The 27,863-nt window shown below is 46.0% G+C and overlaps 1 protein-coding gene across 1 annotated transcript in view; it reads left to right on the plus strand.

Annotated features, from left to right (window-relative positions):
- Positions 1–27,863, plus strand: part of LOC138492569 (serotransferrin-2-like) — a 545,198-nt gene that overhangs the window by 74,831 nt on the left and 442,504 nt on the right. The window contains exons 2-4 of the mRNA XM_069619822.1: positions 18,266–18,429; positions 19,686–19,785; positions 24,023–24,199. Of these exons, the coding sequence (XP_069475923.1) occupies positions 18,266–18,429; positions 19,686–19,785; positions 24,023–24,199 (441 nt within the window). The remainder of the gene's footprint in view (positions 1–18,265; positions 18,430–19,685; positions 19,786–24,022; positions 24,200–27,863) is intronic.

Below are 27,863 nucleotides of genomic sequence, written 5' to 3' on the forward strand. Positions count from 1 at the left end.
CCATAGGATAGCTGCCAATCACCATGATAGGGATCAGTGCTGAATGAAGGGTATGCTACCAACTACTACCAACACACCCTTACAGCAGGTCTCATGCAAGTCATCAACTAATGCAGTCCAACACTGCTGCATGCATAAACGATGCACATGCAACAAGACATGAGTGCGCACCATGACCCATCAGGGAGAAGCTACCCCCTCCATCATTCCATTGGCCAGCACACATGTCCGGACCAGTAATGGGTTGACTGTATCCAGGGACATGTGTGCATGGCCAGTCATCACCCGCAGCAATGTAAGACTAGCACAGTTCTCCACCATGAATGTACTAACACTTACCTTCATTCCACTCTCATGCAGGTGATGCTGGCTACCCTTTGAAACCGTGGCTCATGACCCCGGTCCGCAACCCCCAAAACAGGCACGAGGAGGACTATAATAGATCTCATACCCGTACACGGGTGGTCATAGAGCAGGCCTTCGGCCTTCTGAAGGCACGATTCCGTTGCCTCAGCCGGTCAGGTGGGGCCCTCATCTACAGCCACGAGAAGGTGTCCAAGATCACCATGGCAGGTGTGATGCTGCACAATATGTGCATCCGTCGGAACGTGTCACTGCCCCCTGATGTGGGACTGCTACCACCAGATGAGGAGGAGGAGGAGGAGGTGGAGGAAGGAATGGCAGAACAGCAACACGGTGCCGATGCACGAGAGGGACGTTCCGTGCGACAAGCACTGATCGAGCAATATTTCTGAATCACAAGTCAGCTGAGGGGGTGAGGATGACAGGGCATTGGGCACTGGGTGTGGGGATACATGTACTACATGCACTGTGAGACATTAAAAGACACATGCACAATAATGAATGTCCACTCTGTATTGTAGGATAGACCAAACTGTGTATTGTATGATGATGTCCAAACGTGTACAACAGATCCTTCACCCTCAACCCCCTCACCCTCCCCCCAACTCCCACACACACCCTCACCCCCCACCCCCTCCCCCCATCTCCCACACACACCCTCACCCCCCTCCCCCTCACCCCCAACTCCCACACACACCCTCAACCCCCTCACCCTCCCCCCACAACAACCCCACAATGTTCCCATCAGTGTAGCATTGGCCACATGTGTGTGGCTGCACGGTCAATGGGCACTGCCAGAGCCTGGGCCATCCCTTCCATTCCGGCGCATCGTGCGCAGTGACCTACGGACCGGGCTGGTCTGCGTGGAGGAGCTCTGGGAGGGTGGCACCTCCTGCTTGGGCTGTGGTCTGGGGGGTGCTGCCTCCAGGGCATCAGCAATCCTGCCAAGCATCTCACAGATGCGGTTTGTGCTGGTACTGATGATCTCTCCCAGAGCCTGAAGGTCATCATGAAGCACCGACCCTGATTCCCGGTTGTCCCGGAGAAACTCCTCTATCATGCCCGTGAGGTGCTGGCAGCGCACTGTTTCTGCAGCCGATGTGGGCGATGTGGTCGGAAGGCTTCGTGTTGTTGTGCCTGCAGGACTTTCAGGACTTCCTGCAGGGGGAGTGGGCTCATGACAGACAGGTGTATCCCCTTCGCCTGTGAGCCCTGGGCCGTCGCTCGACCCAGGGTCGCTATGGGCATCCTGGCTGTACGAGGGAGTGTCTGGGCTCTGTACATAGTCATTGGGCTCCTCCACGTTGTCGATGGTGTTTGGTGATGTGCTGCCTGGCACATCGAGGATGCACATGGCAGCATTCTCCCCTGACGCACTCGATTCCTCATAGTGCAGCGTGGGGCATGTGTCCCGCAGAACTGCAGGCATGTCCAGGGCCGCGGATGGGGGTTGTGTACCCTCCATGGGGGTTGCTGGGGCAGATGGTGTGGCATGTGCCTTTTTCCTGCTTGCAGGTGTGTGCTGTCCCCTGCCTGTGCCCCGGGAGGTACTTGTCCGGGGGCCTTCCTGGTCCTCACTTTCATGACCGGTGCCTGTGGGGGGCAAGAGAGAGACAGCATGAGCAATGATCTGGGGGTCAGAATTACTTCCAGACAATGGTATTACGATGGGATAGCAGCGTTTTGGTGACATTTGGGTGCTGAGTGGGACTGTGATCTTTGCTTGGATGGGAAAAGCATACTGTCGGCAGGGTCACTCATGTTGGCGGAGTACTGTGGTGACTGACATTGACCAGCTTTTTGTGTGGCATGCCCAATATGGGTGTCAGCCTTGCACCTGACATCATCCTGGGTCCCAGTTGTTACGGCATCATTGGAGGGGGGAGAGGGGGTCCCAATTGTTACGGCATCATTGGAGGGGGGGGGTTTACCCAGACATGATGTGACTGCTTGACCAGCCCTTGGCGATGACTTGCATTAGGGATGCATGTACTGTTTACACTCATGGCACTCACCTGCGTCAGCTGATGAAGGATCACCGCAATCCATATCGCCAACACCTTTGATGGCTTCTGTGCCCATCATCTCTGCACATGTTTCCTCCCAGGGCATCATTTTTATGGGTGAGGCTGGGCCTCCTCCTGTCTCTAGGGCCAGATTGCGGTTTGCTGAGAGGATGGGCCGCACCCTCAGACGGAGGTCATCCCAGCGTTTGCGGCAATGTGTCGTGCTGTGGGGGGTGTTTCCGACAGCGCTCCCCCTCTGCGAGACCAGCTCCCATATCTCCTTCTTCCTGAGGATGGTGGGCCTGCGCATGTCGCTGCCGAAAACAATCTCAGCATGTTCATGCAGAGTATCAACGAGTACCTGGAGCTCATCCTGGGTGAATTTCTCCTTCCTGATGCGCGCAGCACCCTTTCTTAATGCTTTTGGCATGATGCTGGTCTCTGGAGTCTATTTTGCCTATCACAATATGCCCACGAGTCCTGTATGGAGAGGATTGCAATGGATTGTGATTTTAAAGATGGCCGCCATGATGCTTCCCGTTCCTTTTCGATGACGTAATTTCCGTTTACGGTTTTTACCGGTGCCCGTAATTTACGGTCATCGTTAATTACGGGCACCGTTATTTACGCACTAGGTGGAGGGCGATGGTGTTAGTTACGTCTCGGTTTTTGTCGGTAAGGGGTTTGATGCGCCCTTTACCGCTATGGCGCTAGGGGGTTTACCGGCATGGCGGAAAGCTTGTGCCCGCGAGGTCGGAATATGGTGCTAATTACGCCCTGCTACCAACGCGGATACGGTATTTCCGCCATGCCGGTAAAGTCAGTAATTTAACGCGAACCTCGGAATGAGGCCCTATACCTTTGTTTTACCACTTTGGTACTGGGATGAAGAAGATGCCTGCAGAATGTGATGTGAGTCAGACAAGAACGCTTGAAGATGTTAGGTCTGATATTTCAGCAGACCAATGTAAAAAGAGGTAACTACTGAAGTTGAAGTGTATGGTTCTTCTGGCTATCACTGATTTGTCTTATAAGAGTTGGGAAGACGATGTCTCGGAGTGGAGGGCTGAAAAGGAACAAGCCTTAGGAGAGGCAAAATAAGTGCTCTCGGGTGCTGGCCACAGCTTCTATCTGAGCATCAAGTGTCAGAGCCGGTTTATAGTCATAATATCGAAAACATAATTTCGAATTACAAAAATGTCGAAAAAAAAATGAATTCAAAAATTTCGAAAACACATACATATAATAGAAAAAGTAATTAAATCGAAAAACCAATGTTAAAATAACTGTAAAATGTCACAAATACTAACGTTTTTTATGGGGGGGGTAGCCCCCCCACCCCCCCATCCCAAACCCCTACCCCATCCCCCCCAACACCCCCCATGGATATACCTTTAATTTTTTAAAAAAAATATTTAATAAAACATTAATTAAATAATTAATTATTAAAAAAAAACATCCCAAACTCCTACCCCAACCCCCCCTCCTCCTCATCCCCCTCACCCACCATGGATATACCTTTAATTATTTAAAAAAATATGTTTAATAAACTATTATTAATTAATTATTTATTTAAACATTAATTCGAAGAAAAAAAAAATCGACATTTTTGTAATTCGACATTTTTATTTTCGAATAAATATTTTCGACATTTTGACTTTCGAAAATATTGTATTCGAAAATATGACTGGACACCGTCAGAGCCTATGCTTTTGAAGTTACAGCTGCGTGAATTGAAGTTCCTTCACAGAGACAGCAGTCCTCCGACCTCCCTTTTATGATTGTTCAGGAATGCAATTGTCATGGAAAAATTACCACTGACTATTCCGCCGGATGGGTGAAAAATGTATTTGTAAAAAGCAAGCAGCAGGACACAAAACAAACCAACGACAGTACGAGTCTTCAGTGCAAGTGAGAACCTCCTCCCTCTGTGCACCGTTCTCTTATACCCAAAGGAATACATGCATTTATTTTTTTATTTAATGTTATTTAATTGAAAACAACCTTTAACATATAGATATCACAAAGCATTACAATCATTAAAAAAAGAATGTTATGAAATGTTAATGTTAATGTTAAAGGACATTTGTACCGCGCACTATCACCACCGGAGTGGTCCCCTGGCGCTCTGGCGGCTCTGAAAGAGGAGGGGAGGTTGAGTTAGTGGGAGGAAGCAGGAAAAGTGCAAGAGAGCAATGATGTGCTGTTGGCGGCCTCAGCCCGGTGGGTCAGTTGGCTGGGCCTGGGGTGTTTGCGGCCGGTAGTCGTCATTTACTGTTATGCAAGACTATGTGTGTTTTTGTTTTGTTGGAATGTAGTGAAGTTAGTGCGGTTTGTTGTGCTGTAGGTTTTGGTCGTGTTTCGTTTGGAGTTTGAGAGGTGTATGCAGAAAGGGAAATTGTTAGTGGGGTTGGTTAGTTTGCATCTCTATCCTGAATTGAGGCGCTCGGCTTGCGTAGTCTCCCCTGATGCGGCTCTGTCCTGATCTGGGTCCGACTGGCATACAAGTTCCTTACTCCTCTGGCACCCACCTCTAACATGACATGTTCTCTTATAGCTCCCCTTATCCTCCCTTCATACTCCTATGGCCTGTGCACCTGGCAATGTCAACCTCTCAGGTAGTGTGGGGAAATACCGGGCCATTCCGACTTTGGAGGGCTTGGTATTTCCCCATTCAGGGAACCCGGACCCAAACCATCCCCATTCCAGCCCCCATAGGGCCCAATGGGAATGGGGAGGGCGCTAACAACGGGCCCCTCAATAACGGGCCCGTTGTTAGCTCCCTGGTCCCCTCGCGTGACCCGCTAAGGACGTCTGGTAAGGACGCTCTGGGTCCGCTAAGAATCCAGAGCGGGTCCTGCAAGGGGACCTTGTAATAGGGCGGTATGGGTTTAACGGCGCCAGCACCTTTACCGGAGCCGTTAAACACTTACCGCCCCGGTCATAATGAGGCCCTATACCTTTATTTTACCACTCTGGTACTGGGACGAAGAAGATGCCTGCAGAGTGTGTTGTGAGGCAGGCATGTCCCTTTGAATATGGTCAGGCAAACCTAAGGAAGGGTCAACCTTTTAAGTGGTTACAGGTGTATAAAATGAGGGTCAGAGAACAGACCAGGGTGCAACATGAAGGTCTGCGTGGGAGAGGCCAGCAGGATACCCTGTCATGTGTGGAGGTAGCCATGATAGAACCGGAGCAGGAGCAGAGGGAACTTGTGGGGCCCAAGACAAGTGGGCCGTGCCGTGGCCACAGGGGTGGAAGCCTCCAGCCCAGAGCATGAGCAGCAGGAGCTGCGAGCGAATGAAGGAGAGGGAGGACACTGTCTGTGTCCAGAGAGGAACTCTCCAAGTACCGGCGTGCAGAGAAGAACACCCAGCATGTGAGCAGGGCTCGCACCGGACGGACCGCTGGCTTCGTAAGCAGAGAGGAATCTGCGGGCCCGTCAGAGGGAGCTGAAAATAGCTGGTGAGTGTCAGGGTGAGCACTTGGGTGCCGGGGCGCTAGGAACAGACTGAATACATAACGGTCTTTGAAAACAGGTTCAACAAATGATTATTGAATACCGAACCACATGAAAACGTACAATTAAGTATAATGAATGCATTGTGAATACCGAACTGAATGGAAACTTCCAATTAAGTATAACCAATGCATCATGAATACTGAATCGAATGGAAACTTGAAATTATACTTGATGAATGCATCTTAAACAACAAACTGAATGAAAAGGTGAAATTAAACATAAAAAAAGGCATATTGAATACCGAACTTAGTAAAACATTGAAGTTGAATATATTGAATACTAAATGTGATAAAAACTTTATGAACAAAGCAAATCTTGAAAGACTACCTAAGTGCCCATGTGAAAATACAGAAAAGGGGCATAGGTCTGAAAGTTTGTCACAGAATGTGTGAGAGGAATAAAACCCCACAAAGGTGAATTTTCATGAGTGAATGTAATACGGCAAGGCCACAGACTGACAAGAGTTGTGTGACACATGGTGGCAGAATCAAGAGGTTGATAAGGAGAAGCCAAAGAAGTGTCAGCTTGCACGTAAATCCAAGAGGCCAACAAAGTGGAATTAAGTGAAGGTGCCTTGGTGCCCAGGAGCTGAAGAACCTGTGTGGCCTCAAGAACTTAAAGGTCCTGGTTACGTGACCTGTGATGGGTGGACCGTGTGGTCTCACAACTGTGCCTAGACCAGTGAGCCCTGAATGAGTTGTGAAACAAATCAAGGAGAAGCATTGTGAATAAACCAGCGAGCAAACCATAAGAGGGTCAAGTGGACCTCGAGTTATGTTGCACTTTTGAAAAGACCTGCACCTGGCGGAACTGAAATCTTGGGGAAGGGAACCCCGAGACTTGAGGAACTATACATGTTGTCTTTAGGATGAAGCCTGTTGTTTTCTGAACTGTGTTGCTGGAACTTGGGGAAGGAAACCCAGATGATTGCTTGGAACTGTGTTGCCTTGAACTTGAGAAAGGTAATCTGGAGACCCTTTGTGGAACTTTCTTGCACTTAGGGAAGGGAAGCTAAAGAAAGATGGGAGCTAGAAGAAGCGCAGACTTTGAGTTACACACTGTTTATTTTGTTAGTAATAACCCCACACATTGGCTAGCTTTAATTGTGAGGGCAGGAATAGGTTTTGGACACAGACATACTTTTAAGTTGAACTCTTGGACTCAGACGTTCCTTAGTTTTGTTCAGGTAGGCAAATCCCACCTTAGTGTAGGACAAGTTAGACCTTCTACCATCCTGACATTTAGATGCATACAAATCTTTTGTTTGAAATTTAAGTCTGTGGTCTGTGACTTACTTCCTGATGCCTTCACAGAGCCTAAAACACTCGTACATATGCCAAATGGGAAACCCGTCAGAAGCGAGAGATCTGAAGGTGAGCATAGCTACACACTAGGCGAAGAGCCTTCACCACAAAAACATGTGCAGTAAATTCTAAAGCCTTACCTCGCACAAGCAAGAAATAGTTGTTTAAACATGGCATTCTGCAGTATCAATATCAATATATGCAAGGGGAGTACATCAAATTTTCATACCAAACTTTCACCCACCGTCCCCTCCTGCGAGACCTTCACTTCAGTCTAATTATATACTTTTCTAGGGGACCAAACATCACATCCCGGCATCTCATAGCAGATTATTTCTTCCATTGCATGACAGTAAAGCACTTAGGCAGTTTGAGAGACTTCAGAACAGTTGTTGCATACCCGATAATAGGGACACTTGCAAATCATCGACAGACCAGACAGGTTTAGAATTATTATTAGTGCTATCACCCAAAGGTCCCAATAGACCATCAATCCAGGAACAAAAGGTCCAGGAAGACTCCGTACTGGTGTGAATGAGGCGTACAATGTGACGAATGTGGGTGATGTCAGAAATATTGCTTGAGTAACTAGCTATGAAAGTACAACACTCACTCTTCACAATTGCACAGAAGCCTCCTTGTGAGGCCAAAATGATGTCTAGAGGCATAGGATTCTAAAGCACTGAGTTTTGGACGGCTGCTTGTTCTCGGGATAATAGAGTCGAGGAGGACGCATTGGCATTTGCAATATCCTCCACTAACCATGACAATTGGGTCAAATGGTCTCTATTTATCTTAGTCCCAAGGGCTGGCATAAAATATCCCACACCCGCAAAGAAGTTTTCCCAGGCGCTACTTCTATGCACTGCTGGCAGGATATACCTGATATAACAACTCCTTACCCAATTAATGGGTAGCCAGGGATAAGCTTTGTCTCCACAAATGAAATATGTTCCAGAATACCTAGAGTACCCAAACTGGGAAAATGAAAAATTACGGTCAAAGGCAAATGTAACATTAGTGTTCACTACACTGGAATTGGTGGACAAATAATGATGACATTGGCTAGTTCTTATAAACAGCGGACCTGGGTTGGTGTAGCATATAAGACTAATTGCTGGGGAGGAAAGGTGGAGTGCTGCTAGCTTAGTGTGTACTTGGTCTGGAGTGGGAAAATTCAGAGAAACAGGAAAGCACAAGTGTGAATGAGCATCCCTACAGGGTCCTGGGCCTTGGGACTGGGTAACCAACTTGAGATCTAAACAGACATCCACCCATTGAAAGGGGATGGGTGCGATAGGGAACCTGGAGGATAGGTCATGTGGCAAATGGGCACAGACCCAGCAATCTGTCAGATTGAAAATGCAGGCATACTGCCAGGAGAGATGCAAGTAAGCGTTTTCACGGTGAACCTAGGGATGCGCATTTTCATGACATGTGGTGTGAAAAGCATCAGTGATGGTCAAGCAATAATATACTTCTTGTAATTCCTTTTTAATATTCTGATTATCCAAGAGCGGCCACAAGTTCAATCACATGGCAACCTCGCGCCTGTTCCCGCAGTCGTGATAGAAGCACCTCGCCACTATACTGCCGGTGAAGAAAAACTACGAGGAAGAAAGTAAAACGCTGGATCAAGAAGAATGACTTGTGGCGAGGTTAATTGCTAATGTGTGTTTTCGATAAAGATTTTAGCTGACTCTTTGCTATTTGAAAGCGCGCAGGAAAACCTTACCTAAGCAGGGAAACACCTTCAAGATAGAATGAGTGTATGATTCATTAAAGACCCGACCTATGAGAAAGTAGACTCTAATCTTGGTCTCAGGCGGCGACTGTGGGCCTTGGTACCTTTGAGCTGCCTTTGGTAATTCACTCAAGATTAGCTACCATCTTTCCCTGTGGATTTTGCTTCAGTTTTATTCTGTGTGTTCTTGGCTTGACTCACTCCGGCCAAGATGAAACTTAAAAACCATTGCAGACTAGGTTTGCGTCGTGTGACAAAGGTGGCTAAATGCCCTTGAGTCCTGTGGGTTTAGCTGGGGGCCTCTCTGACAAACCAACTACTAAGAAGGATAAAAAAGAGGCAACTCTGACCGCGAGGCCCACCTAGGCAATTAACCAGCCCATGCTAATGGGCTACTTTGAGGTCATTAGTAAAAGAAGAATATCCTTACCGTCGACCTTTCAATCAATTGCCCAGACAAGGATTGACCCACTAAGCACTTCTTCTTGCCTCAATGTACTGCCTGTAGTGGAGAATTGTAAAGGATAACCAACTGACGATCCTTAGCTGCGGGGCAACGAAGATTTTGACAAATCTTAAGCCCTTCTCTTTGATCGATAATAATGGATCATTGCTCCACATGTGCAGAACACTTAAACGCAATTTGGTGGGGAATAACACAGCGTAGACCCACAATGCCACTGCTGTTAACTTGTCTAGCAGCTCCAATTTGGCAGCATTGGCTAAAAGGTCTGAATCAGTCGAGGTCGACATTTCTGAAGAGGTATCTTCGATCTCCTTATAAAGAGTCAATTTCCAGGCAGACATGGAAGTTATTCTCCTGCGGTTTGACATGATTTTAGCCAAAGTCGAAGGTCTCCATAACCTTTGCACTGACATTGCTGCTGACCAACTACAGCTAAAGTCTATTACGGCCAAAATGGCCTGTATCCTCTTGGATTCTTATTCTGAGACTACTTCAGCTGTGCAAGAAGCAACTAAAGGGTATACTTTACAGAACGGCATAAGGAATGACCAGGACTTAACTACAAAACCCATATTGAGAGTCGATATTCCAGAGAAACGTCTTATTGTCATATTGGACGGCCATAGGTCCACTGCTCCGCTCTCGCCTTTCTCCAATCATGAGTCCTTATCCATAGCCGCCTGCAAGGAAGAAGACGCACTAGACACTCTTTGAAATGAGCTGTCTATGATAAATAGCTTGTCTCCTATAAGTGACAATAAAGCACTACTAGGAAGCCATAAGGGAGCCAACCAGAATGTCCCTAAACAGGTTACATTTTCGAGTAAACCTACCTTAATGCCTGTTCGGCACCCAGCGAGAGAGGTGCATGATTCTATAGTGGATTAAAACACAGTCACTAAGGCTCAGGGTGATGGAACGATGCAGGAAGTAATATTGAGAGGTCCACTTGATAAATGGCCCTCTCTATCCCCAACTTCCCTTTGTCTCCTACAAAGGCTACTTTTAAATACGGACAAAAAATACCTGAACATAAAGGTGGGTCTGATAGCCTTACGAGAAGAGTGGTTGTCACTAGGAAGGAAGCTTATTCGACACAACCCCCAGGTTGCTGCTTACCTGAAGATGAGGCCTTAAAACTTGATGAGTCTAAACAACAAGTGGCTGGCCGTTGGGGTGCGGTGGCCCCAGAGGTGAGCGGTGTCTTTAAAGCTTGTGGACATTACCCCTCACTACTGGCTGAGCAAATTCCACCTGAACACCTTCACCCTGTTAATTCTGCTATCAGGAAGCTAACCTCAGGAAGCTTAGGAACATTGGTAAAAAACAAGGAACTGTACCCAATGGCACACAGTCCATTCCTGAACCACTCCTTTCTCCTGGGGGCCTGGATGAACATTCCTAGACTGTCAACCATTAGCAGTAGAGATATGCTACAAATGAAACTCCCTCTGTGGGATAGTGCGGCTAACTGGGGGCTTATACATTTTGTGTCGCCGGCGGTAGTTTCATTAATATGCATGTGTGCTGACACTTTGCAATACCCAGGTTATAAACTGACAGTGTGTTATGATCACCCGAAGCCGAAGAACCAGGCCTGTGGTGCTCCCCCGGTAAAGGGCCCTGACAGGTACACTAGGTTCTTTACTAGGCCCCCTGTGACATACTGCAGGGGGCACTCCACAGATCACCCTTTCCACGATAACACCAAGGTTGGGAGAAAGACGACACATTGGGTGCAATCTCAAGAGGATATAACTATACCGGGCCATATGTGGCAGACGGGCACACTGGGCTCAACGATATGAGGATACTCTTACCCTGGGGGAACAAAGGTGTATGGAGTCCTGAAGCCACGTTATTGAAAGTTGGATCACAAGGGGCCATGCCCATTTTATGAGTAAAGATGGGTCAGCCACTTGCTCGCTAAGTATGATATTTCTCTCCTACAGGAAACGTGGCTAGAATCCGCCATGTTTTTGGGGGTATCATATATATAAATTCAAGGCCAAAAGGGGCCCTCTCATAGACCATTATGGGGGCTTGTAACTGGTGTTAGCCAAGCATTAACATCTTGACATCTCAAACTCACCGCTGTTAGTAGTAACATACAGGTGGTCGAAAGTGAGGCTGGGCGACGTTGGAGAGAGATTATGTATGTTGATTGTGAATATGTATATCCCCCCTAATATCACTAGTCTGGATGGAATACATGCCACCCTTGGTGAGGTACTGGTTGAGTGGTCTGGATCATGTGATAATCAGATAATTCTGCTAGGTGGGGACTTCAACGCTCGATGTACTGATGAACAAGAGTGCCACACTTACTGTAAAGTTGCAAAAATTGTCAAATGCTGCTAAAAAAAGGTTAATTATAAGGGTACCCAATGGGCTCAGAAACTGGGAGCTAACTTTGATGTGCCCCGGGACAATACACATGGGCATGGGCAAGAGAAGAGCGACCTTAGATTCCTTCTTTGGTAATAATGCAAGCTTGTTAAAAAACAGAGAATTAAAAGTGGAACCAAATTGCTTTAATGACTATGCCACCGTGGCATTAACTTTGGATTACCCTAAGGTTCATTCTAACCCTCAAAGGTGTAGTGGGGCCCTCTCCAATCATACGGGTAACCACATCTGCTGGACAGCTAGACATGTTTCTAAGGCCAACCAATTGTTTACTCATGCTTTTGCTGGTGATATTGAATGGCTGGTCTCTGCAACTGTTACCGAAATAGAAGGTTAGCTAAAACAACTAGCAACAACAACAGGTGTGGATTGATTTGAGAACCTGGTAGTGGTCGACGAGCATACCAATAGATTTGATATCGGAATACGTGATGCTAAAAGAGTAATGAGGGGAAAGCCACTTATATGTCTATGTTGGGAGGATATGTTCATAGTTATGAATCAATAAAAAGTGACGCCTTTTGGAATTATTGTTTAAATTCTGACTCTGAGAACCTACATATTATGTTGTACTGGATGTGGCGGCATGTCATAAAATGGATCCCAGCAGATAGCAATATATATTAACAAGATTAGCACGGTAAATACTAGTGCTCTAAGTCTAAGCCTGTTAGACCACCCATAATATTAATGGAAGTTTGAATGTACTGTAGTACTCGGAGGTGTTGCTGAGTAACTATTTTTTAAGGGGAGCTACCCCTGTATCATGGTTTATCTGCATGTCTTATGCCTTATGTTTTATGCTTAAATGTACAGTTCATGTTCTTTGGAATGTTTTAACTACATCCTAAAGGCATAAGGTAAAAAGTATAGTATTTTATAGTATTTTACTCCGTGTATTTTAAATGAATGTATTTTCTTAGATTGTTTTATATTCAGCAGAACTTTTAATCAATCTTAAATTAAATGTTCTGTAAAGGTTCTTTAAGAGTCTCATACAAATAAAGAAATAATAATAATAATAATATATAATTATTCTGACACTCACAATGATAATAGAAATATACCAAAACATAGTGTACAATAGGTCCAATCCTTGAATTTCCGAGCTTCAGAAATCATGTTGTGACACCAGCACAAATGTTTGTGGCTTGAAGACAAAGTTTGATTTAGTTCATCAAGGCAGGTGCGATGCGAGATACAAACAAATTAAGTTTGCCAGACCAAAACTTCCCGTTCAAGGTTTATAGGCTCCTTGAAGTTGCAACAAAGTACATATCAATGTTCAACTGTTACACCAGGAATCCGGTACTGCGCAAAGAGTTCCTCCATCCACAATTTATGATCGAACGTTCCAGCTAAAATTCTCAATAGTATCCCAGGTACCAGAGCCACATGTATTTAAGCGTCACTGTAACAAAGGGAATGACCAAGAGATGATACTAACAGGGGCCATAACTTGCAGATATCGGTGAATCAACAGTAGTGGCATCTGCTCCCTGCCAGTGAACCGCAACCTCAGGGGGATTCATCGTCGTTGAGGGGACAGATTCAGTGGCAAGTGACTTGGCCAGTTGCCACTTTGTTCAGAGCTGTTGACTCTCAAGTGCTCTTCCACGGGATCGCAGAGCTAACCTTTGCAGGTTGCGTTGTGAGGTCCAGCGGGGTCAGACACTGAAGATGGTACGCCAACAGTGAGGTCTGATCAGGGTTGTTTCTTCCTGAACTTTGACCGCCTGATGAAGGATCCTTAGCAATAGATCCCTCTGTGTGGAAGAGATTCAGAAGCTGCGGATCCTGATTCAGCATGTGAGCATATTGGCTGATAGAGGGCCGCTCATTCACCTTCTGGTACTGGCTGTTCCATGCCAGCAACACTGGAAGAGTCTGACATCGGCAAATGATGGGTGGCGGTGGAACTGAAACCCAGCCGAGGAAGATCAGTCGACGCAGAGGTGATGTCGTTAACTGGGGCGGCGACTTTGCGGCAGTGCGCTGCATGGATCCAAGCCGAGATTCCAGAACACTTTACTGCACCGTTTGTGGTCAGGAGGACCTTGAACGGGCCACGCCATCAGGCTGGAGTGCAGGTTTGCGCTGGTGGACCTTCACCAGGACCCAGTGTCTTGGCTGTGTAGAGGGTGGCAAGGTTCAGTAGCCGGTTCAGGCAGGGCTTCACAGACCTGAGCATGGAGAGATCGGACAGTTTTAATCAACATGCAACAATATTGGAGCAGTGTGTCACCCTCCACCGGCAAACTTTAAATGTTGGGAACAGCAGGGCGGGGGGGCAGCATTCCCATTCTCACGGGGTGACCAGTGAGGATCTTGTGGACAGACAGTTTGTGTTTATGATGTGGATTATTGAACATGGAAAACAGAACCAGGGGCAAGGGTTGGGGCCATTTCCACCCTGTCACTTTACACACTTTAGACAGCCTTAAATTAAGCTCCCCATTCCAGCACTCTACATGCGCACTAGAGCGCAGGCGATAAGCACAAGAGTTATTCCTAAAACTAAATCGAAATTAAGATTGGATAAATAGGAGCTAAAAGCAGCTCCTGGGTATCCAGCATTAACCAGTGACAGCAGCCACATCTGGGGAACGGAGGGCTAGTACATAGTGTTTCACGTAAAATTCAAACATATAATTTTGTCCATTATTTATGACCCCTTGTGCTTTAAGTAACGTATAGATGTGTTCTAATGTTTATAGATTGTCAAAAATGCACTGAGTTAAATACACATAGGTGTGTTTTGTTCGGCACTTGGCCTCGGGAGCCAAATGTAGCTCCTGGTAACTGTGGCTAGGCTAGAACCTGGAGCTCCCAGCTCTGCTCAATTTCGAACCCTGACTTAAGCAGTACAATTGGTACCTCAGTTGCTGTCTATACTGAGGTTCAGTCCAAACCGAGGTATAAACTCTGCTAACAACTTTATAGCCACTGTGGCATCATCATTGTTGTCTAGCTGGTGCCTCTCTTGCCAGTGGGTGGCCAGTTGATATCTTGCATCCTGGCATCTTAGGAGGCTTATATGTTCGTGAATTCTAGTTCTCAGTTCCCTAATGGTATTCCCATTGTACATCAATTTACATACACATATGTTTACATAGATAACATATTTTGTTTTGCAGTTGATGAATTGTTCAATTTGATGGCAATGGCTGTCATTGAAAGTGACTGATTTCACATTTTGTTCGTGTGGGTACATGGAGCATGCACCACATTTGTGAAAGCCAGACGCTTGTGAGCCAGTGAGCCAATGACGGCATATTGGTTTCAATGGCGCCATGTATGATGGGCTGCGTATTGTTTTTAGAAAAGGGAGCCTTGATACAGGAGAATTGAGGTTTGTCTGGAACCCATTTTCGGATGTCTTCATCAATCGACAGCAGATGCCAGTGATTACTTAGGATTTTTTGCAATTTGTATCTGTCCTAACTGAAAACGTGTTACACATATTAATGGGCCTTACACATGTTTGTTCTTTTCTTTGGTGATAAGTAGTGCTGCCCTGTTGACGGTTGTGGCAGCTTTTATTGCAGTTGCAATGGTTTTCTCTTTGTATCCTCTGTTAGTGAATCTTTCTGTGAGAAGTTTGCATTCCGTTCGGTATGCAGGATCATTACTGCAATTTCTTTTCGCGCAAATAAATTCCCCTTTCGGTATGTTTTGTGTGACAGACTTCCTGTAACAGCTAGTTACGAATAGCACAACGTTTACCTCTGTTGGTTTTCTGTAGGTTGTGGTGTGAAGGCCTTCAGTGTCAATGGAAATTCTGATATCCAGGAAATCAATTGTGTTATAACTTTGAATCCCAGTCAGTTGGATTCCAAAGGAGTTTGTGTTGAGGTATTCTTTGAACACTGAGAGTTGGTCAGTTGTGCCCGACCATGTCATCAGTATATTGTCTATGTACCGATACCATTTGGAGATATGGCAGGTGAAGTCCGTGTTGGCAAAGGCTAAGACTTGTTCATAGTGGTTCATGAATAGATTGGCAACTGCAGGTACGTATGCTGCACCCATAGCAATCTCTTTTGTTTGTCGGTAGGAATGAACCAATCGCAAAGTACATCAATAATGTTATAGACACTGAGGTATCTAAGATCCCAACATACCAGAGGGACACATTGCACACCCTACTAATCTTGCAAGGAATCAAGTGGACATCAAGATATTACTTGTGACCCTAGACGTCAAGTCCTTGTATCCATCGATTGATCACACGCTAGCCTTGAAAGCAATAGATCTCACTTACTCCAAAGCTTCAGCCTCCTTTTATTCACATCTGGAAATGACTAAAGAACTATTGGAATTCTCATTGACTAATAATGTCTTTCTGTTCAATGGTATATACTACCATCTGGAAATGACTAAAGAACTATTGGAATTCGCATTAACTAACCATGTCTTTTCTGATCAATTGTATATACTACCGACAAACAAAAGGGGTTGCTATGGGTGCAACATACACTCATCCATCCACTGGATACCCCACGGGCCAATCTGAGCCTTGCTTTGTCACAACCAATTAGGAGCAATGGCTTATCCAAGATGGTGGCCGGGATCGAAAGATCGCTGTGACCGCCCATCTTGATGCAGTGTCCCACTGGCTCAGAGGTAAGCGCTGTAACAGGCATGTTCTAGCCCCCAATTCTCAGTTAATTGACCCACCAAGTTAAATTCCCTTCCTTCTCATTTATGCTTACTTCTCTGACACAATTCAGGAGGGGCTGCGGGTGAAGTTTAATTCTCTTCCTTCCCCTCTATGTTTACTTTTCTGCCACCATTCAGGAGTGGCTGTGGGTTCTTTTAGCATATGCGCCATGACACGGGATCATTTTAGGAACACCTTCCCTCTATGCCATACCTAAATGAAAGGAGTGGTACATAACAACTCCCCCCAACCCCCCATCTAACCCCTTGCCCTGGTCAGACATTTAACGATAGGGGTGGCAAATATATAAACCCCTCACCCCCATCCCTTTTCCCACCCTTCAGGAACACTCTTAAATTTCCAACAGCGAGGATCTGCATCTTTATGTGCTCACTACTCGCTCCTTGGGCATTAACATGTCACTCCTCCATGGCCCTCAACCCGAACATGGGTTGGTGAGGGCAAAAACATTTCAGGGACGTTTTCACCATCACCTCCTTTTAATAAGAAATGCTTTACTTAAATTGATGGATGAGCAGGTCTGTGCCATAAAGGTGTCCAATAATGACCATGGACAACGCTGCAAAGGAATCATCCCTTCTTGGGCACATATTGTATTAGGAAAGCAATATCTGTGAGCAATAAGAAAACTTGTATACAGAATATATCAAAACAACACCGAAATGCATATAACATGATGTGCCCAATCAACATTTGGTGAAATACAGAAAAGGATAAAAGGGAAGGAACCCTTCCACCAATGAAAACAAAAAACAAACCAGCAGGGGAGTAAAAAAGAAAAGCAAAGTTGAGACCAGCCTGAGGAACATGTGGGGAGGGTCTAAATCAATTGAGAAATTCAAATTATTCAAATTACAATAATACTATGAAGGATAACCATTTGTACTGTTTAGAATTCAACTTCGTCCAACATTTTCTTATTAAAACAAGTCTGTATTGGATGCGTCACCTTAAGAGCATTTAAGTTTCGTCTCTAGACCCAAACATTTAAAGCCAAGCCTTCTTCAGGACACCAAACATTGGTGTATGCACTCCCATAGTCAAACAGTAAGGTTATGCTTGTGATCCTTGTGGATGCACTAGTCATGTTGTGAGACGTTGATATGCTAGGGATCTTCATATGATTACAGTATTGCATTTATGTTTTGAAAATCATAATGGGTTGCGCATGGTTGGCTCTAAAGTGTGGATGGCTCTGTGTAATATACAGCTCCCACAAGTGGTGGCTTTCGCTTGTGCGCCAATGCGCGTCCAGGCCGCGTACAGCTGTCCCGTTCGTTAGTGTGAACAATAGATGCAAACACGGCTACTCCTTACGCGATGATGCATAAAGGATAGATTACATACATGTGTAGTACAAACTCAAATAAGGCAAGAATGTATTTCCCCAATTTTGCAGGCACAAAGTGTATCAGCATATTTGTGTTGAAAATCTACCCAACCACTCTTTCCATAGGTTTGGAAATCTAGGTCCCTACTTGCCTTAAGTAAGTGAGGCTGTGAAAGTAAACAAGAGTAGGGGGAGAAGCATCCGAGAAGTGGATGATGAGAAAGATTGGTAGGGTGAATGTGTGGAAAGATTTAGTGGCAATGCATTGGGTTGGGTGGAGGACCAGCAGGGGCCATCCCAGATTTAGTTAATTATCTAGAGGCCACTCTAACCTGGTCTTCACCACTCATTACTGTTGTCACACACTCATTCTTCTCCATTACTCTCTCTCGCTGGACCCCACTGTAACCTGTGTGCCTGCCCCTTCACCCTACAGGAAAGAAATTTCGATGGTGCACACTGTCTGACCTAGAGCAGAGGAAGTGCTCCGATCTATCCAGATCCCTCCTCGCCGTTCTGCCCGCAGCTGTGGTCAACTCATTCGCAAGAGTTTCCTGTATCAGAGCCCAAAGCACTCATGACTGCATCAATAAGATACAGGTGAGCCCCACAAACCCAGGTGACATTTTGCACTGCTGTGCTCGCCATTGGGGGAACTGTGCTGCGTGTAGGATTAATTTGGTGCCTGTACTGATGATTCCCTAGTCTTACTTTGCATCAAAGAGATCTTGTCCCCAGTATGTCTGTGTCAACATCCAAATCTGAAACCTTGTTTCTGACCGTCCCATCACCTAACAAATCCAACACATGGCTGTAGGAATTAGTATTGGGAGATGTCAGGTTACAGATACCCAAGGACCGAGGGGGGAGAACTTTTCAGGACTGCATGCATGTTACATGACCCGAGAGAAAGCAAGATGATTTTTCTGTGTGCCACTTTATAATCATGCAGGACACATCTGTGTGTGACCTTAGCACCGAAGCACATCCCTTCAAAGTGATTTTTTCCGCCTCCTTGATCAGTTCCCAACAAACAAGCACTGGTATTGATATGTTTGGGTGGAACTGGCTTGATTAGAATTAGTTGGTGCAGAGGTTTTTTGGGCTGATAGGTCCACATACTATTGCAGGTTTTTTGGGCTGATAGGTCCACATACTATCGCACTTTGTTGTGGCAGTGCATGGGATGGATGGAGCTGTGGGAATACCCCTGTTGCAAAGTTCCAGGGATCCGGCCAACTAAGTCAACAGGGATACACATTCAAGAGGGACCTTAGGTGTGGGATTGCAGAAGTCCCATTACATTTATTGTATTTATTAGTGCTACTGTCACCAAAAAGTGGCATCACCACACTTTTCCACATGAAAGCATTTAACACACATGGAGGGCTAGCTCTCCGCATACTACTTGGCCTTTGGCTCCTGAAGGTACTAGAGGTAAGTCTTCAATTGCATGATCTCAAGGTAACTGCTGAGCATGATAAACTCAGTGTAACACTAGATCTCCAGAACCCAGGAAGGTCACATTTGTCTTATTGTAATATCAGTTCTAGCGGTCAGGTTTGGGAGAACATTGTTTCCAAACTTGGTCAAGGCCTTTCTTGCTTACTTGCTCTGATGCGCCTTTCTAAAAATGTCCATGGCACCAGTTTCAGGTGTCACATGCCATTAGACCCAGGAAAAGAATTGAATCTCTTCAAACTGACAATGCTCCAAATACTAGATTATACATGTGCCATAACCAGACATGGGCCTCCCTGCTGGTCTGAAGAGCACTGGAATGCCTACATAGCGGGAATTTGGGCTGTGTAAAAATGCACTAACATAGCATTTCAAATACATTATGCTGTCCACAGGCAAACAAAGCAGATGCTGTCTCCTTGGATGCTGGGGATGTTTTCACAGCCGTGAAGCTGTATGACCTGGTGGTGGTGGCCAAGGAAGTCTACGAGGAAGGTGGGTAATATTCATGTACCAGCCAACACATATCATGTGTCACAGAGCACCCACAATTCTCAGGTAGGTGCACAATCCTTATGACAGAAGGGACTCTTACAAAATAGAAGAACCGTTGACTCTTGGTTGATTCTTTCTTCCCCAGGAAAGATTCGTCCAGCTGTCCCAATAGAGCACATGTTTGATATTCTTTCCTTGTGCCATCCTATGGAGAGTACCCCCTTGGATAGGAAGTTATGCCATCCACAGTTTAGTGGGGAAGGCTTCTGGTGTAAATATTGCCCGGCACAAATATATATTGCAGCATCGCATTTTTGCATCAGGGACATTTTGCTACAGATGGCCGTGCAAATTGTACTGCTCTATGCAAAGTTATTTTAGTTTATGTGCCTCAGAATATAAAAGAGCGGACCGCCATTCACTTTCCTAAGGATAGCTCCTTTTCTTAGATAGCCATCCCATTACAGATGCAGACCTCACCTGGCCAACCCTCTTCTCGTTTTCTATCACAATTCAGTTAATTGTAAAATGCTTCATAAAGCACACATGCAAAATTGGTGCGACTTATGTTTGATGGGCAAGGCTAAGACTGTGGGTTTAAAGTTCTAATTCTTTTTAATCGCACTTACAATTTGAGGTAGCTTTTTTCGATGTTCACTCAATTATGACAAATAAGAGTACTTTGGTTAAAAGTAGTTTTGGCCTATTATACAAAGCTTCCACCCGCCCTGCCAGTCTCCTTCTCCATCATTTGCCCAATGAAGCGAGTATGAGTTGCTTGTTTTGCCGCCACTTTCATTTCCCCTCCCACTCCGGCCACTGACTCTCACTGACACAACCCATGCTGACCTTCACCTTTCCATTTCCAATACTCTGGACATACTTGCCCCTGTCATGAGGATCTGCATGAAGCCTGCCTCCAAACGCAACATCTGGTAGGATTCCAACCTAGCCTCTCTGAAATGCAAGTGCAGAGCTGCTGAGCGGAAGTGGCAAGCTTCAAGCACATCCTCTGGCAGGCTGGTCTGCCACCTGCTCCAAAGGCAGACACTCCATCCGCTGTAAGAAGAAGGCCTATATCCAAGCCTGCATCTCTGGGGCCACTAGCAACATGGCTGAACTGTTCAAAATCTGCAAGGAACTCACCAATCTTACTGCAGTCTCCTCCTCCTCTGTCATCCCTAACCCTATGCACTGCACTGGCCTCTCACTTCATAACCAAAACTCAGGACATCCTTTCCTCACTCTCGTCTACACCCCTCCCTTCTCCTTCACCAGCTATCAGGCCTTCTACCTACTCTCTTCTTTCTCGCTCATTACACCGGATGAGGTCTCTAGACAAGTCCTCTCTATGAAAGTCTCTTCCAAACAGGCGCTCCCAACATTGCCTCCCTTGCTACAGCCTTGGCTGATTTCTGCTACCACTCCTTTGCCACAGGCTCTTTCCCACCACTCCTCAAGCACTCCCTTGTGCACCCTCTACTCAAAAGCCTTCTGCCGACCCATCCTGCCTGGCTAATTACCTCCCTATCTCCATTACCCCCTTCCTGGACAAACTCTTGGAGAAGCTGGTCGGTTTATAGTCATTTTTCCGAATGCAAAAATGTCGAAAGTAATTTTTTCAAAAAAAGAATGTCGAAAAAATAAAAATTCGATTTTTTTTTAATACGTTTTTTATTCGAAATGGGGGGTTCCCCCCCAACCCTCCTTTTTAAGATGTACTCCTGGACCCCAAAATAAATATATAATTAAAAAAACGGAATTTGACTTTTTTTTTTACATTATGTTTTCGAAAAAATTGTCATTCGACATTTTTTTTCTCGAAAAAATGACTGACCACCAAGCTGGTCATCTCCCAGTTGTCCCACCACAATTAATCTATTGGCTGTCTCCACGATCACCAGTCTGGCTTCAGAGCTGCCAGGGGCACAGAAACTGCACTCCTCAACACCCGTGAAGACTTGCTCTCAAATCTCGATTCCAACTCTTCTTCCATCCTCACCCTTCTTGACTTTTCCTCTTCCTTTGATACAGTCAATCATGCTACCCTTATAAATAGGCTCTGTGATACCCTTGGCATCACAGACCTGGCACTGGACTGGTTGACCTCCTTCCTCTCTGACGACCCATCCCAGGTTCAACTGGCCCCTTTTCTCTCCTCCATCACAATCTCCAACTGCGCCGTACCAGGGCTCTATCCTATTGCCGTGGCTCTTCAACATCTACTTTGCCCATCTTGCCCATTTGATCTCTGCCTTCTCTCCTCACTTCCAGTGTTATTCAGATGACACACTGCTCTCTTTCAAGCTTCCCTCCACTCCCTCCTCTTCCTCCTCTCTCATTCCTGACTACTATTCAGGCATTGTGTGCTGCTAATGATCTCTGCCTTAATGCCAGTAAGACTGAGATCCTTCTCATTGGGAACACAGCTCCCTCCTTCCCACCTGTTCTCTGGCTCCCTCCATGGGTCCCCTCCCCTCACCCTCTTGTGAAGTAAAAAATCTTGGTGTCCTCTTCGACTCCTTTCTCTCCTTCTCGCCTCACATCACAGACTTTGCCAAGAAGGCCCACTTTCAACTGCACCTCCTCAGAGGCATTCTCCCTTTCCTCACTTGCCCCCAGAAACTCAATGTCTCCCAAGCTCTGGTCCTCTATAGGCTGGACTACTGCAACAGCCTCTTCCCCAATCTGCCTTTATCCTCCCTTCACCCCTTTCAACTAATCCAGAATAGGACTGCAAGACTTATCCTTGGCCAGAAGCCCAGGGAAAGCATCTCTCCAGCCCTAAAATCTCCCCATTGGCTCCCTGTTGCTGCGAGGATATAGCGCAAGATCCTCTGAATCATCACAAGGCTTTCTGGGGCCTCGGACCCTGCTATATCCAACTCTCCATCCCTAAATAGCTCCCTGCTAGAGCCCTTTGGTCTTCTAGCTCCAACTCTCTGCAGATCAGACACTTCTCCAAGCAGAGAGCGGGGGAGGGGGGGAGGTAGATCTCTCTCTCTCTCTTCCGCAGGAGCCTCCCTCTGAAATGGCCTCCCTGTCCCTCTCAGACTTGAGCCAGATCTCCTTAAATTCCGGAAGCTTCTCAAGACCCTCCTTTTTTCTTCTTCCTTTCCTGTCCCCCTGCCCTGCCAATGCCCCCCTCTGCCGCTTTTAGGCTGGCTGTCTGGTTCCTTCTGATTCTTACAGGGCACCTGGCCCTCCTCATCCAGGCTACCCCAGCACTTCGGTCTCCCCTGACCCCCCCTTTCTCCCTAAACTGCACTTGCCCTACCGGGCTCCCTCCCCTTGTACTAGCCTAACGGTGCCTCCACCCCAATTGAGCCCATCCAGCCCCGTCCTTGCACTTAGCTTGTGGACCTTCATTCCCTGCACTCTCTGCATTCCCCTGGCACTTGTCCACCTGGGCTCCCCTAGCAATCGCCTGCCATGGGGCCCTCACCCCCCTCCTCCTTCCCCACCCCAGCACTTGCACGCTCTCCACTCCGACCTGCACTTCCTTTCCCTCCTTAGCACTAGTGTGTTTCCACTTTTTCTGGCACTTCCCCCACCTTCCCACACCCCTGCACTTCTTGTTACTGCACTTGCACGATCCGAATGGCACAAGGCCTATTAAGACCGTGTTTTCTTTCTTTTTCGTTATTTTACATCTGTGCTCCCCAACCCTCCCCCCCCTCGACAACTTGTTGCACCTAGAAACACCATTTCTGTATGGGCGTATTACAAATACCCAATAAATAAATAAATGCATGTGGTCAAGTGTGAATAGCTGAAATTAGAATCCAACACAAAATGTTCCATGGCTTTCAGCTTAGACATTTCACCCAGACAGAGGAGAAACAAATACGAGAGAGACTGGTTTGGATTGATTAAATCAAGGTGTAAGAAACATGTGTAAGGGACAATAGAAATAAAATCAAGCACCCAAACCTAAAAGTGGCACCTCTAATCCCTCAATTGTTGGGGTACGTTTATTTCATTTTAGGTTCTTTGTTGCAATGCTATCTTGCGCGTACATACAAGTGCAGATGAAATTTAAGAGTACTCCTGTGTTATGAGTACTGATTGTGTGACATAAATTAAATGTAGCAGCGTTATCTCTGCAAAAGCATAAAACATCTTTGAACTAACACACCCGTATCCTTATATGCTATGCAAAGAGCTTGTCTTTACTGTAATTTCCAGTTGCCTATTGGTAAATAACAAATCCCCTTCGCTTTCCTCCCATCTCCAGGCAGCTGTGTTTTTGCTGTTGCTGTTGCTAGAAAAGCTACACTCACTATTCGGAGCCTGAGAGGCGTTAGAAGTTGTCACAATGGCGCCAAGTGGACTTCAGGCTGGAACATTCCTCTAGGATTTATGTTGGCAAATAATTACATCGACTGGAGTGAGGAGCAACCACTAAGCAAAGGTGTGTATTGCTGAGTCCCACAGACTTTGATCAAATGTTTCCAATGGTGTAAAGGGAAGAGTTTCTCAGACAGCCAAGAGCAAGGTTTTGCTCATTGTATGTGTCCTATAGGAAGCTGTGCCCAAAGGTGAGTGTAGTTGAGCCCTTAGGGAGCTATGCCAGAATTGGTGTTTGTGTTTGGGTGTCATGGGTAGCTAAGCCTAAAAGTGTGTATTATTGAGACCCCTGGACAGCTAACACCAAAGGTGCAGGTGTAGTTGGGTCCTATAGTGCCCTGTGCACAAAGGTGTGTTCTGTGTGTGTATGTGGTGATATACCACTGCTATGGAGTGTCTGTTTGTCATTGTGTGTGTGTGTGTGTGTGTGTGTGTGTGTGTGTGTTAGTCAGTTACCACAGGCGTGGAGTGTGTATTTAGTCATGTGCCATGGTTCTATGGAGCCAGGTGCCATAGATTGTAAGTGTGCATATGTCATAATTTGCTTAAGACACAGTGTGTGTGAAGGGCCAGAATTATCATATGACATTTGCCTATAATTCAGCTGACTAGGACACCACCGGTAGTGGGCTCAAGGGGGTGGCATTTTGGTCCTAAACATATGGAATATGCTCTATTACAAGGGCAGGGATAAGAAAATGTCCTATCGGGACAAGAGTCAGGACTGACTCTGGAAAATACTCTGGCAGGCCTTCTGTCCCAGCTTGAGAGGGGTTCCCATCTCCCCTTGACAGGGTCAGCTGTCTGACCCTGTCACAGCTGAAAATATGCCAGTCCTACCTGGTTGTATGTTGTGAGAAACCTGAATGTACTCTCACATCTACTCTGCAGAGATCTTCTGTTCAGATGGCCAGGGAAGGGCCATTACTTTTGGATCCCGACCCTGTGGGTGGACAAGTGAGGGAGGATCACCTGGGTGGAGGGTCCTTGGGGATTGGAGAGAGGTTACCCGAAGGCGAGAAATGGTATAACCCCTTTCCCGATATTGACCTACCCTCCCCTCCTTTAGCCTTTATGGGCTATTGTCAGTCTCATCCCATCCTCCCCTGTACTTTTCTCTGAGGTACCGAGAAGAAGAAGAGGCAAATAGGATTAGTACGGATTTCCTATTGTAAACACCACTCTGGTACTGAGACAAAGAAGAGTGGTCTGGAGCCATGTAGCAATGAAGATCAGGCATGTTACCCTAATAGGCTCAAGCAGGGTCAGGCAATTGAGTACACCTCATTTCACCTGCAGCCTGTTAAGGGTAGAGGAGAGTATACAAGGTGGAACCCAGAAGCACATGGGAAGTGCAGCCACTGAAGGAGAAGGGTCGAGGAATTGCCGTGCTGAGGAGCGAGAAGCCGAGACGCAGACGAAGATCCCAAGAGTCTGGTCGAGGTGACTGTGCAGTACTGGGAGCCCTTGTGAGAGAAAGTGTACAGCAGGCGCTGCCAGGGAGCAGAGGCAGAATCAAGCACGAAGGCTGGCTTGTGCTGAGCGAAGCACCTGGCGAACTGGTGAGCTGGTTTTCCCAATGGGGGAGAAGCCGCTGAATGGAGCTGCAGAGACCCGGTAAGTGTCGGGAGACACTAGGAACGCCGGAGCGCTTCAAGGAACCACATAAGTGGTAATGGTCCACGAAAGTAGTGAAATAGAGCATTTATTGAATGCCAAACTGCATAAAAAGTGATATTCAAGCTCACACAACTGAAAACTACATTAATTGAAATACTGAAGTGCATGAAAGAGGTTATTTAAACCCCCACGACTTAAAACTCCATTTACTGAATACCGAACTGTATGAAAGACGCTATCCAAGCCTGCAAAACTTAAAACTGCACTTAATGAAAGGTGTTATCCTGATGAATGCAATGCAACAATATAATTACTGAATATTGGGTTGCAGGAAAGTTGTGATTTGAGTGAAACCAAGTGAATGCAGCATTTATGAAATAGTGAGTACAAAAAAAACTGTGACTTGATCAGACTAAGAAGTGCTAAACCTGCATGAGCATTCTGGGACAATTAACTATATCAAATAACCCACCTTAAGAAACAATATGAAAGACCTATAATAGAATTGAAGAGTTGTCTTGAGTATTACTGAATAACGGCTTTGGTGAAACTTATGTTTGCGTGACCTGTGAAGGGTGGACCGTTTGGTCTGACAACTACGACTATACCAGGAAGTTTCCTAACAGACATTGCCAATATCAAGAGTCAAATCACAGACAAGGTATGTGGTTGCTGGCTGCGTGACCTGCAATGTGTAGACCGTGTGGTCTGAAAACTGCACTTAGACCAGAAACCACTGAATATTGGAAAAGCAACAAAGAGGTGTGTGCCCTTTGTGAAGCTAAACAAAGGACCGATCAAACACACCCTGTATTCTCTTGTGAACTTGTGAACAGAGGAAAGAATTCAACTGCTCAGGATACATCTTGGGGAAGGGAACCCTGAGAACCAAAGAACCAGAGAGTATTCATCTTGGGGAAGAGGGGTCCCAAGATCAGTGTTGTAGGAATGTGATTACATTTGAATTTGGTGAAGGGAAACCCAAGACCCTCTTTTGATGTGAACTGTGATGCCTGTGAATCTATAGATCCTAGCACTCACTCTCTCTCACCTCTACGCTTCGTATGCACTGTTTTGTACCATAGAATGTATAAACCATCTAAACTGTATAAATTGTATAAATTGTGCATAAACCATTTAAACTGTATAAACTGTATAAACTGTATAAATTGTAAAACATATCTAAATGTATAAAATGTATACTGTAACCACTTACCTAAGCGCCCTTTTACCCCTGGGTCTGGTGCGCTACATAAATAAACAAACAAACAAATAGACGGTAACTACAGACCTTGATCAAAACTTCTTGAAACAAAGTTACATTGGAACTGTATTGAACTTGAGCCAGAGAACTGTAGCTGCACATTCAATTGACAGTAGCTGCACATTTAGTTCTGAACACTTATATTTGGTTGAGAACATTTCCCCACTAGATTCTGTTGTCAATGAGAGGACAAGCATAGTATTTGACATAGATAGATGTTTTGGTTTGGACTTGTGGACACATACTTTCCTTAGATTTCTTCAGGCAGGGAAAATCCAACCATAGCATTGAGCTGGTTAGGTGTTACACCATGCGGATGATTAATAAAGCTTTGTTTAGAAATATACATCTGTTGTCTGTCTCATCTCTCTTGATACCATGCCTGTCTCACAATGCGTATGTGGTTGTTACTGCTGCCAGTTTTCTGTCTACATGGGGACTATTTGTGAGTGGATTGGATACAGTTTGGTTTGGCTCACTGCTTGTAAACTGGAGCTCATACTGATGAGCGGGTGGCTGACCTCTGCTTTGTTTCTGCTGTGAGAAACCAAGAGGTGTCTCACCTGCTTGTCCCTGGGGAGCTCTCTCTCTCAGGTGGACAGGGTACGGTTTGAGAAGCCAGAGGGTGTCCCATCCACCAGTCCCTGGGTATATCTCTCTCTCAGGTAGCCAGGGTACGGCCATTGCTTTTGGATCCAGACCCTGGGGGTGGACCAGTGCAGAAGGATCACCTGGGTGAGGGGTCTTCAGGGAGTGGGGGTGTGACCGCCTATGGTGAGATGTGGTATTCGTCCCTATTTTGTTTATCCAACCCATCCTACATTTTAGGATGTTCTCAGGTCCC

The sequence above is a fragment of the Ambystoma mexicanum genome, chromosome 10 (genome assembly GCF_040938575.1).
Source record: "Ambystoma mexicanum isolate Mex_15411 chromosome 10, UKY_AmexF1_1, whole genome shotgun sequence".
Classification (NCBI taxonomy): domain Eukaryota; kingdom Metazoa; phylum Chordata; class Amphibia; order Caudata; family Ambystomatidae; genus Ambystoma; species Ambystoma mexicanum.